Source organism: Cajanus cajan, chromosome 4, assembly GCF_000230855.2.
Source record: "Cajanus cajan strain Asha chromosome 4, NIPB_CcT2T_4, whole genome shotgun sequence".
Taxonomy (NCBI): domain Eukaryota; kingdom Viridiplantae; phylum Streptophyta; class Magnoliopsida; order Fabales; family Fabaceae; genus Cajanus; species Cajanus cajan.
Window position 1 is genome coordinate 64,375,412 of NC_138520.1, and position 12,279 is coordinate 64,387,690.

At 36.2% G+C, this 12,279-nt stretch overlaps 1 protein-coding gene across 5 annotated transcripts; it reads right to left on the reverse strand.

The window, feature by feature from the left end:
- Positions 1 to 2,569: 2,569 nt before the first annotated feature.
- CPL2 (carboxyl-terminal domain (ctd) phosphatase-like 2) lies at positions 2,570 to 12,021 on the reverse strand. 5 transcript variants are annotated; one of them, XR_002238732.3, is made up of 17 exons: positions 11,486 to 12,020; positions 10,909 to 11,379; positions 9,649 to 9,859; positions 9,240 to 9,397; positions 9,086 to 9,156; positions 8,900 to 9,005; positions 8,685 to 8,765; positions 8,350 to 8,485; positions 7,890 to 8,257; positions 7,729 to 7,786; positions 5,177 to 5,307; positions 5,039 to 5,092; positions 4,668 to 4,764; positions 3,857 to 4,017; positions 3,618 to 3,713; positions 3,149 to 3,219; positions 2,570 to 2,910 (listed from the first exon to the last, which is right to left on the reverse strand). XR_002238732.3 is itself a non-coding variant. In XM_020347134.3 (16 exons), exons 1-16 carry the CDS (start codon positions 11,756 to 11,758, stop codon positions 2,871 to 2,873), a joined length of 2,487 nt encoding a protein of 828 aa, XP_020202723.1. In that variant the 5' UTR covers positions 11,759 to 12,020; the 3' UTR covers positions 2,570 to 2,870. The 5 variants fall into 5 exon arrangements, 2 of the variants coding, with proteins under 2 accessions (XP_020202723.1, XP_029125078.1); XR_002238731.3 differs by having other exon boundaries at positions 3,618 to 4,017; XM_020347134.3 differs by lacking the exon at positions 3,618 to 3,713.
- Positions 12,022 to 12,279: the final 258 nt, after the last annotated feature.

Sequence of the window (12,279 nt, forward strand, 5' to 3'; positions counted from 1 at the left end):
TATAAAGATGATTCTCTTCCACGATATCTATTATATTTGTCATAGACATTTCCTACAAATCTCTCAAGGAACTAGGATTAGGGTTAACATGTTGCCCCTCTTGTGCTGTTTCCAACGACCCAACCCCTAACAACAGCCTCCAAAAATCGCAATAGACATAAACAGACACTTGGCCACTATGTGTTCCTAAAGCTCACACTTCTTGCAAATTAGATGAAGACCCATATATTCAACCCTAAAGCAATGTTCATGAAACCATACCCGCCCCATCACTGGGTCATTCAAATTTATCGCCACATAAATGTGCAAACTAACCCTGAGAGGCGTCAACAATCCTAATACCAACCCAAATCAACTTTCCCACTATCGCAGCTAAAGCCATAAGGATATTCTCATCATAATACTTCAATCGTACCTACACCAGAGTGCTTTCAATCTTAACCTTAGAGGCAACAAAATCTAGCACCCACAGGTGAACTGTCAAATAGTAATCAAACACCATCCAAGGACCCCCAGATGACACCAACTCATTATCTTGAGGAAGGTCAAATTTTATCATGTAAAACTCAAAGCCAACATCTACCATGTCAAAGTCTTCCGTCAAACGCTAGAGCACCCTCAACATATCCCTTAACGTGAAAAAACTCAAGAATTTTTCCCACAACTTCACAATAATAGCATATTTCCAAGGAGCACGAAGATCTTGGAGCACTGAGTCATCCATGAGGCACTTAAGTTGCAACCTATCTCCATCTTCCAACTCACTAAAAACTTCTTGAGAGTAAGCAGATCAACCTTCACTCAATGTTGAATTGTCGATTTTCCTAAAACCTTATACCGAAAAGAAACCCTTCTCTTTTCCCTTCCATCTGGCAGTTCTGGAGGTGGAGGAAAAAGTGGAAGAGCACCAGAGGACAAATGACCATCAATATCCATTATCGAAAAAATTTGAATATTTTGTCCAATGTTCCTTCTTTTTTTATTAAAAGAACCTTTTTTTTAATTCCGAGATCAAGGAAGACCATGAGGATTAACCAAAAAGAAGGCAAACAGAATGGATTCTAACCAACGGCTGAACTAATATGAAAAGAAAGGATTAATCCTTAATTTATACTTCTACAAAATTAGTTTTTAACAGTTTTACTTACCATTAATCTCTCAAAAATTTAAATTATCACTATATTAATCTTCTAAAAATTCAATCACCGAATTTTTCCCTAAAAATTTGTATCAAATTATTCGTCAACAGTTTTACATTTTATGTTTTTCAGGTTCCTCGTACTATTTTCCCGCATTATATATTATATATAAAAGACAAATCTCTTTATGTATCTCATAAATTTAAATCTCAACGATTTCATTCAACCCCCAACAAAGCCAGGTCTAATCAAGTATCTAGAAATTGTTAGCATACAAAAGTGCAAAAGATTTTCTTGTGTTTTCAAAAGCTATTTTAAAAAATTATAAAATAAATAAATTAATTAACCCAACATAGAATGAGTATAATTTTCATAAATGCTTTGGGTTACGTATATTTGTAATCCCCGAACTTATTTTAGTGTATTCCACCCATCTATTTATTAAATTATGCAAATTTAAACTCTGTATTCTAACACTTAAACTCTCTCAATTCTTCACCAAAATCTTCACAAAAAAAATATGATAATTGAACGACAAAAGTCCTAACAAATTAAACTAATTAGATTTTTTTAAAATAACTTAAATCAAAACCCACTTATTCGAAACATCAAATTCCAACCCCAAGCGTGTGGTTCAGCAGTAGGGGTTGATCCACGCTTAAGCAAGGTCAGGGGTTCGAATCCTGCCTTGTGTATGCAGCCGCGTTAAATCTTAGGACCAGCTATCCCACCCTTTGAGGTGCCTCTAACATAGAGGGGAGATTAGTCACTGCTGTCGGCGGTAGATACTCCAGAGACGAACAAAAAAAAACATCAAATTCCACCCAAAATAAAAATATCATAAAATTTCCTCTTCAAACCCTAATTTTAATCACCTCGGGGAAATCCTTCAAATTTATTAAATTTTCTTCAAATATTTTACTACTAAACTAAAAAAATACTATACATCTTAAACTCGTCATAAACCACCTAATATTTCAATAAAAAAAATATAAATTTAAATAATTTAGATAGAAAAAATTGACAAGGTGGCCAAATTTGCTCGATTTAAAAGATAGGATTTATCTCGAAAATCTTGAAGACCAAAATTGAACATAAATCAAAGTAAAAATAAAAATAAAAATAATAATAATAATAATAATAACAGTAATAATAATAATAATAATAATAATAATGAAGACTAATAATAAATAAATAAATAAAATAAAAATAAAAATAAATAAACAAGTAAAAAGTGCAAGCCTAAACGCAATTAAACTTCATTTTATAATAGAATTTGCACTGGACAGGTTATTTTAATGAACAACAAATATGGCATGTTTAACCGGTGAGCGTCGAAAATTTGTCGGTTTAAGGCAATGTTAACACTGATCATCATAAGCATCAAATCGGAATGAACCAACTAACCCAGCAAATTAGACCACCAAAGCTAAGTATGAAAAAACTGATTTAATTACAAAGGAGAAATGATTTTCCTGTAATTAATATTCAAACTAAATATCCTAAATAGTAGGGCAAAACAAAAATAAAATGCCCTTCTCTATAACAGAATTTAGCCAAGGGAATTTACCTCAGCATATCTACAACCGCTATGGCAGAGATATTACACGAGCAAATTACATCAAAACCTTTTGCTTACAAAATGATAGATAATAAGCCGTCTTAAGAATTCAAATGGCCCATTCTCCAGTTGCAGTACTCAAGGTAAATCTTGTTTATCTAGCAACTTTTTCACTCCTTCAATCGTTTACTGGGAACAGAATTAGGCATTCTGAAATAACAACTAGGAAAACTGAGCATATACCTATTATATGAAATACTCACTCCTAAACCAAGCTATATAAAAAAGTATCAAGTTTAAATATAGATCCTAAAAATGTTATTTAAGAGCAGTGATAAAAATGCAGAAAATAACTAGGAACATTGAGAGGAAATGCGTAACATAAATAGGAGTTCAGGACGAAAACATCATATGCTTCCACACTAGATAAAATCCTATTTTAAGTTACCTCGGGGAGCTAATACGCTTTTCCATTTGCTGATTAATGGCATTACATGACCTAGTCTCAGCATCCAAAGCCTGAAAATCATAGTGAATTAATACAAATAGTTACAATTTCGTGACAAGTCAGGCAATTCACTATCACCTAGTAGATCAACATTTTCCCCTATACAGCAAACCACATAATAAAAATTCCTTTAAACAACCTAGTTTAAGTAAATATATCATGCAGTACCAATTATACGAGTCTGTACAAATTCCATGTATCTATCTTTAGACCGCTGTTAAGAAAATAATTAAACCCACAACATAAACATAGGAAAAAGTAATTGATTCCTTCTTGTATTGCCAACTGAACTGGAAAGAAAGCAGCAACAATATAATTTAGAAGCATGAAATAGCAATGTGGCTGAAATGATAACAAGGCAGTACTTGGATAATGGGCAGATACCACGGACTGACTACCAAGCCATTACCTTTTAAGCAGGAATTTAAGAAGCCTGTCTAAGACAGCAGTAGCAGACGTGAAGCCAGTTCACTCCCCATTCAGTGATTTAGCCTTCACAATGATGCTACACATTCCATAAACGATGTGATTTCTCTATACAACCACTTTCATCTGGAATTTCTAGTCCACATACCCCTTATCCAAGCATCACCTATTTCCTTAAACAAACAAGTCAAATCAACTACCAAAAACATAAAAAATCCTCACCTCAGAAGCATTTTCTCTAGGAGCTCCATCTTCTGCTTGCAGTTCACTGGATTCCGGATTGACCACATCCCACAAGAAACCATTGTCATGTCCAATAGAAAGCTTGTCAAATTCCCTATCAACAGCTCTACATTGAGGCTCCACATGTGCCACATACTTATCTGTAATTCCATACAACAAAAAATGCATTCGGTGTTTAATATAGTTCCAATAAAGGGCCAAAATTTTGGATTTATAACAATGTATTAACCTGAATAACCTTTGTTAACCAACGATATCATGCCATACACCAGTAACATGCAGAGAAGAAATTCCTCAATCCCAGACAAAAGTTTACAAAGAATATTTACCTCTTGAACCTAGTATGAGATAAGAACCTTGGGAGAACCACACCACAAAAGCTACATGTTGTAATTGGAGAGCCCAAGGCCTTATAAAAACCACACTCCTGATTGTTCAACATGCTTCAATATGTACAATTTTCATAAACCACCAAAATAAAGAATCTCAGAACCATTCTATATGCATGCATGGTAATGGAAGGGCATATTCAGACACTTGTAGTCAAGCAACAAGAAAATGCTATCCCTAACCAGAAAGAAGAAAAGAAAATTCTCCACATATCCCCTAAACATAACCAATAATGTCACACCAAAGGCAGAAACAATATCTTACCTATCAATCTGTGTATTATAAAAAAGGATATGTGTACCCCTATGTTCTTTCTTCATTACAAAAAAAGGAAGAAAAACTATAAAAACAATATCATCAGAACACATTTTTAGACTTGGTTTGAACAAATAGTGTTTACCAGCTAGGCTGCGTAGGGCATTCTCAGCAGCTTGTTGTTGAGCATCCTTCCTTGTCCTACCCATACCAACACCTATTTTCTCACCAGTGAATAGTACCTATATCCAGGCACAAGACAAATTTACAGCACAGGTTATGAATCAATTAAAATAGAGAAGACAAAAACCAAAACTAAACTTATTTCAGAAGCAAAAGTAACAAAAATACCAAACAACAAAAATTATACAGTTTAAAACCATAAGTCAATTAATGCATATAACACAACTCATTACATAAACAAAGAGTAATGAAGTTAAAAAAATGTTATAAACATGCATACAAAGGCATATATAATAATAAAATAAGACATCAAGAAACAGAACTGTCACTGACCTCCACTGAAAACTGCAAGTCTTTGCTGGTGCTTAGGATGGACTTAAATTCAACCTATAAAGGGAAAATGTGAAAAATGCACTTTCTAGAAAAACAGGCAAAAAAATGTGATCAGTTAGGTGCAGAAACCATGCCTACCTTAGAGTTACACCGCCTCCCAATTTCTTGCAGCACTTGAATAGATAGAGGGGGTAAGAAGTTCAATTTTCCAGCTTCATTTTGAAAATCTTTACTGTTAGAAGATGCATGATTCTGAGATATCCCATCCTCTGCAGAAAGTTTGGGCAATAACACAACACAGAAAACAGCAATTACTATACACAGCAAATATTTTATGTGTGGCAGTTTCTAAAAGGCAGCTTACTTCCATTTTAGAAAGTATACTGCATATCAGATGCACAATAACCACTTTTGCATGTTATGATCTACTACTCAATCAACCCACATGCCCATGTGTGTATAAAATATTTGAGGAATTCATGTCTGTACTGCACGCCATGCAAACAGGGATTGCTAACATTCATCCACTTATTTTTTAGAAGGAATATGAAGCCTAGATATAATTAGTACAACAAATGAAACGACACTAATATGGGGATACAACAATTTTTTTAAAATCTAGGATATGTTTTGGATACATTAATAAAATTTTATAGAAAAATTTATATAAATATACAATATTGGTAAAGAAAGAGACATTAATTCATAACTAAGATGATTACAATTTACAAAAGACATTTGTGATCATAACAACACAAATACTGTTTTTGCCCGTACCAAGTCAATTATATTAGTAAAAGCATCTTGGGTAGAACTTAAAACTAATATTGGTTCTATAGAATAGCCTATGACTCAAAAACATCATTACTAAATTATCGTCTAATGTTAATTGTATTACTCTCTTCTCTCTTGTTACCATCAGCTGGATAAAAACATTGTTTCAAAGTTTGGTTTATCAAGAAACAACTTTATCAATTCAGGAAGTCTAACACTATCATCAAGTGAATGATGTATATCTCTACCGATGTTCCACAACCTAGTCTCTCCTTTTTTATACCCTTCGCCTTTCATAGAAAAAAGTTGAAGGTTGAAATACTCAAACCAAATTTTCTACCCTTTTGGATCCATTTCGTTTTCCTTCAAATAATGTATAAAGGATTATGTACTTCAATTCCTTTAATAGGATGACAAAAAACATGATTGTACAAAAAGCTTAAGACATGCTTTTGAGATACTTTCAGATGTGTATCTAGAAGTATCCAAGAAAAAATGGTGAAAAACATAAATAAAAGAAATTGGATACATTTTGAATATGTATCAAGAAGTAACTGAGGAGTATTGATATCCAACACGAGTATGACACTGATACTTTCCATTCTTGGAGTATACAAGCTTCATCAATCAACACATTAACAAGTTATAACTTAAGTGCTCTTAAAATATGCCACCAAGGTGTAACTTCCTAACTTATTCCTTTTTTAAAAACAACTAAGTACCACAATTACCATTATTACATATAATATATATTCCAAGGTCCGAATTCTGGAATAAATTATGATACTACCTTTTCACACTTTTATTAATACAACTCCTTTATGGGAGAAAACCCCTTGTTGTCCTAAGATATTTGCCTAGAGATACAAAGGTTAAAGCAGAAACAAGGGAAATGGTGGACAGAGAAGATTCTTTGAGACGGCTCATAAAATTCAAAGAAAGCACAGGCACAAAAGAAGAAGAATGCAAATATGCATAGAAGGGATTTAACAGAACCTTACCCTCTGATATACATGTTTAATATCAGAAGAAACCAGAAATAAATTTTAGTCAAAAAAAAGTAGGCAAACAAGGAGAAGAGATGGCTCAATGACTCACTCAGAGGAAGGGCAAATCAGTGGGTGGTGCTACTTGGGAAGATGACTTTGCCTTGCAATGTCAAATTCATAATTTCAGTGTTGAAGACAGTCCTGATTTAAAGTGGAGGGTAGTGAAAGTGATAGAGATCCAGAACAAGGCAATGAAATGGTCACCCAGAAGGATAGGATCACATGTTGTATAAAGACCTGGTAATGCATGCAGTGGAGTAACGAAAGATATCTTTAGACAAGATGGTTAGACTAGGAATATGATATCTCTTTCTGTTTTTTGGCTCTTTAGGGGTATTTCACTGTTAATTTGTAACATCTTTATGCAATACACAGTTAAGCCAGCATTTATTAACAGTTGGTTTTCTATTTGAGTCCCATCAGAGAACCAGAGAATCAAAACAGAGCAGACTAATTAAGTTAACACAAAAACAGAGCACGAAGGATGTTGCTCCTGCATCATTAACTGAAGGCAGAGAGAAAAAATAGAATAGTGGGGACATCAAAAAGTGAAATAGTCTAGACTACTAAAAAAAATAATAAACTAATCAATCATTTTATGAAGTCACAGACTCACAGGTTTATCTTTTTGAACAGGTGCTAAACTATGCTATGCTGCTTCCCATTTAACACTTGATCTTTTAAACAATACATCAAAACTATATTAATATCAATATCATACCAATTATATAATCATGTAAAATAATTATAGCAGCCAAGTACAAACTGGCCATTATTGCATTTTCACACAGCTCATCATACTTAATAAGAGTATCAAATAAGATCCAAAGGCTTTAAATCAGAATATATTAAGAAAACACACTTTACCTGATAGCTGAGACTTAGATGGAGCATTCTGCCTCTGCAAATCAGAAACCGAAGTTGCCTGCATATAAGCAATATTTTCAAGACAGAAAACTTTATAGTATTCCTAAAAACACTTCAAACATTGTCAAAAATGGGAGGCAACAAAATGTTCATTGACAAACCTCTTCAGCCTTATGTTGTGATGCTTGAGGGAGTACAACATTGGGGAGTGAACCTATGACACTATGAGAAAATGGTTTCTGTTGAGCCTGATGCTTATCGGATTTTACTACATTAGATTCTTTAATAGATGCTAAGGGCAAATTATTTGTCTGAGTTCTGCTGGTTATGTCATCTTCTACTGAACCACCTCCAAATGGCTGCATTAATGATAGTGATGCTTGATTAGGTGGCCTCGATATCAGTGGAGGTTCAGCTGAAATTTGACCTCTTATATCTGGACCATGCCTCAGAAGTCCTTTTCTCATGTCATAATCACGATCAACAGAGCTGCCTTCCTGCTTGACCGGAGGTCCAAGCAAACCAGGTTCTGAGACAAGGTTGGATAAGATACCGTGAAAAGAAAGCATATATTTTCAAAAGTAGAACAGAGAAACCCTAATAGCATAAGCTGTTCCATACTCTGGGAAGGAATCAGTGGTCTTGAAGATCCAGGGACAGTGACATTAATACCAGGAGTTGGCTGAGAGGTTTCAAGTTTGACCTCAAAACTGTTTGCCAAGGGTCGGGTGACTAAATCAACAGAAAATTTATCATCCTGAAAAGAATAACACAAAATAAATAAAGGGACAACTAATCTACAACTGCTCCATGCATATATATAATACTACAGGCCCAAACACTCATCACACAAACAAGAAATCCCCTACCAAGATTTACTAGAGAAGTTTAAAAACACCTTGCTACAGCCTACAGCAGAGACCAGAAATAACACATTAAAAACCTAGGAAACTTACAGGTTGGCTTAACCTCTTTTCAACTTCTGCACTATTTATTCCTTCACTCATGGAGGCATTAGCATTACCATTTGGCACATCCTGTCAGCCAGTGAACAAGGTAACATCAGAGCAACAGATAAACAAGCATCTACAACCACAGAATGATAGCACATCATCACAGATGGCTAACTATAATCAACAAATTACAAAGCACATGTCCTTCAATGTAATACCTCGGACATCAAGTAGTTGCTCACATCTGGAGGGTGAGGTAAAGTTCCAATCTCGTCTTCAAAGAATATTTCAGCAATTCTTTGTAATAAACTCTCATCAAACTCCCTGGGTACATGGTTAAGTAATTATAGCCATAGTGGGAAGAATATCTGAGCCAATAAAAAAAACTTGATCACATAACTTACTTGAAAAAACAACCTCTGACATTGCATGCAACATTTCTTGCTACACATAAGACTGGCACAGCATTGGCTGTCTAATAACGAAAAAGAAAAAACTAAAGTCTCTGTCATGAATATTTAGAAGACAAAAATTGCAATAATATACATAAACCTGTACCTCTGCTTGAGGAGCATAATAAGGAGTAAAGGCAGGAACAACATGAACCCTAGGCTGGTCCTTGTCTTCCCATACTTTTGAACGGTCATCAATGACCATTGCCATTTTCGGATGGCACATACCATCCTGGAAAACATTTAGTAGAGATTTTCGGGAGCCTGAAAATTACTCCATAAGGAAATGAATATCAAAATCCAAGAAGAAATTAACCATAATAAAGAGAGAGGAAAAAAAAAAAAGGTTGTGCAACTTGCATTTGTTACATAACCAATAAGACCCCATAGAAGAAAAAAATTAAGAGATTGAAAAGATTTAAAAATTTGTTTCATTTCAAAATTGAATGAAAAATTGTATCATGTTAAAGGTAATTAAATGAAGATTCAAATAGTTAGGAAATAATAGGACATACCTGATTTGACACAAATCACACGATCAAGGATTTGCTTTGAACCTATAAGATGTGCCTCAGGATCAAGAAGCCTCCACATTTCCAAAGCATAATCCCTTTCAGCCATAGTACAAACATAGACTTCAAACCTCTTGCGTCCTTTTGCAGTTAAATAGCATCTTAAATCCTCCCAGGCAGGCCGTAATCTCACTAATACACTAGTGTCACGAATCTATGTGAAAAAAATATAATTAAAAAAAAAGGAGAGACCTCAAACCCCTATATATCAAAAGGCTTCCAAACACAACTACAGCAATTAGGTGCAACTCTAATTACATTACATGTCCACAAAATCTAAGAAAAAATTGACAAGTTTTAGTTTTACACTGTATTTTGTGTATTTTCTAGAGAGTGATGAGATAAAGATGGTTAAGAATGCTAGACAACAACAAGATTGACAAGTTTAACACTGTATTTTGTGCATTTTATAGAGAGTGATGAGATAAAAGTGGATAAAAATGCTAGACAACAACAAAACTAAACAAAATTGATCCAAGAAAACTCTACACTTCTAATCCAAATCTCTGAGAAGTGAATCACTATATACGAGTAAAAGCAAGAATGAAGTAAGCGAATATACAACCAGTTGAAAACCCATGCTTCTCCCTGCCAAAGGTGTTTATTTTTCCCATATATACCCATTCAACTTTACGCCCAGAGTTAGAGTCAAAGAGGGGTTTGCAAAGAATTATTCCGGAAAATTTATCATTCTTCCCAGCTCTACTTTCATTCTTTATTGTTACACATTCTTATTACCCAACCATTAAAAAGGTTTGAAATTGCAGTTGCATTGTGGTCACAGCTCCATTGCGCTTTGAAGCAGGCCAATGCTATCCGCAAGCAGGGCCTAATGCAGTTGCAACGCTGTAACAGCCACAACTCACTATTATCCATTTCACCATTCCAATCCCATCTAACAATTTTCATAAAATAGGCACATCACCGCATCACACATCCCATCATCAGACACCTCAAACTTCACCTCTCATAAAATTTCACCCATACCCAAAACCCCAAACTTAAAACCCTAAAACCCCCTTCGAGCAATCTCCATCCACCACTCACCCTCCAACGGAAACCCCCAAAACACAAACACCACAACCTAACAAACAACGCGAATCAAACACGTACAACGGTACAAGACAAATTTTCCACTTGAGAGACTACAGTCAACAGTTAAAAGTCACAATCAATAAATAATAATCAATAGTTAAAACAGACCTCAGGATTGATGCGAGTGAGAACTATGTTCCTATCTTGCAACCTGACAACCGGGCGAACCAGTTTCTCGTTTCCACCAGTCAACGTCGCCACCCCCTCCATCTGAACCTTATAAACCTTCCCATTTTCAGAAACGCAATCGTTCTCCGCATACTGCTTCAGCAACAACCGGTCCTCCAGGTAGCGCTTAAGCTCCGCGGACATACCCTGCACCCGCAGCGGATCGGTCTCGCGCGAGAGCCACCCTCGCAAGGCATCAATCCTATCCTCAAACGACTTCATCGTGTTGGCCACGATGAGAGTCTCGTCCAAATCGAACACAATCGCGAGACACCGCAGGTTCAGCATCCCCAAACACGAGTGGTAGAGCCCCAACGGCACCGCGAAGCACCAGAAGCACGGGAACTTCTTCCTCTTGCTCGGCATCGAGACGAGGTGAATCTCCTCGTCTCCGACCACCGCCACCGCCGTCTAAAACGCACCGTATCAGAAACACTAAAAATTGCGGAAAGTAAAAAGCTGTATTCACTATTCAGTTCGTTTATTCATTAATTCAATCGATAAATAATGTATTGACCTTCATTTCGTAGAAGCAACTGGCGTGGATGGCGGTTAGTTCCTTCTGCTCCGCGGCGACCGAGGATTCGAGCTTGCAGCGAACGCTGAATGCCGCAATGGTTTGGAGGATCGAGAGCGGAGGGCAACGCTCGCTCTTGGCGCTGAAGTGGTGGATGCGAATCTCGTTGTTCGGGAACCGGAAGTTGTGGAACGGCGACGCCGGAACCACGTCGAGTTCGCCGACGTGCTTGTCGCCGTCGTAGACCTCGTGCTTGAACCCTAAACGACTCATCTCACTTGCGCTCGCTCAATGCAACGCAGCGGAAACAAAACGACGACGGTTAGGACAAAACGACGACAGCGACAAGAGTGCTTGCAGTTGCAGATTCGTGAATGCCGTTTTCCTCTTTCGTTCTTTTGTTCTTCTCATCATCGCGCAGAGTCACACATAGTCACACTCATTCTCTCTCTCTCTTACACTATTCAGAGAGCATTCTCTCTCGCTCTCTCTCTCTTGTTTCTCTCTCTTGAACCTGCGATTTTCAAAACATTACAGCGCTTCGATATTTATAGGCCGAAAGCGAGGGGGGGGGGTTCGGTTGAACAGGGTACGTGGATGTCATATAAGATTACTTATATGCCCCGAGTGGCTTCAGGGAGATGTTAAGGTTACACGGTGGGTACGAATGGCGTGACCATTTCGGACACGTTGCAGTAGCATCCACCCTTCATCATGTTATCAATATTTATTAAATTAATTAATATTACACATTCTAAGATCTTAAATTTAAGTCTTAAATTTGTAAAAATAAT

Excerpts from the sequence above, each read along its gene's own strand:
- CPL2 (XM_020347134.3), bottom strand. The coding sequence starts at position 11,758 with ATGAGTCGTTTAGGGTTCAAGCACGAGGTCTACGACGGCGACAAGCAC. Across the intron at positions 9,398-9,648 it reads TGTGATTTGTGTCAAATCAG|GCTCCCGAAAATCTCTACTA; the intron begins GTATGTCCTATT and ends AGTAATTTTCAG. Across the intron at positions 8,258-8,349 it reads ACCACTGATTCCTTCCCAGA|AACCTGGTTTGCTTGGACCT; the intron begins GTATGGAACAGC and ends ACCTTGTCTCAG.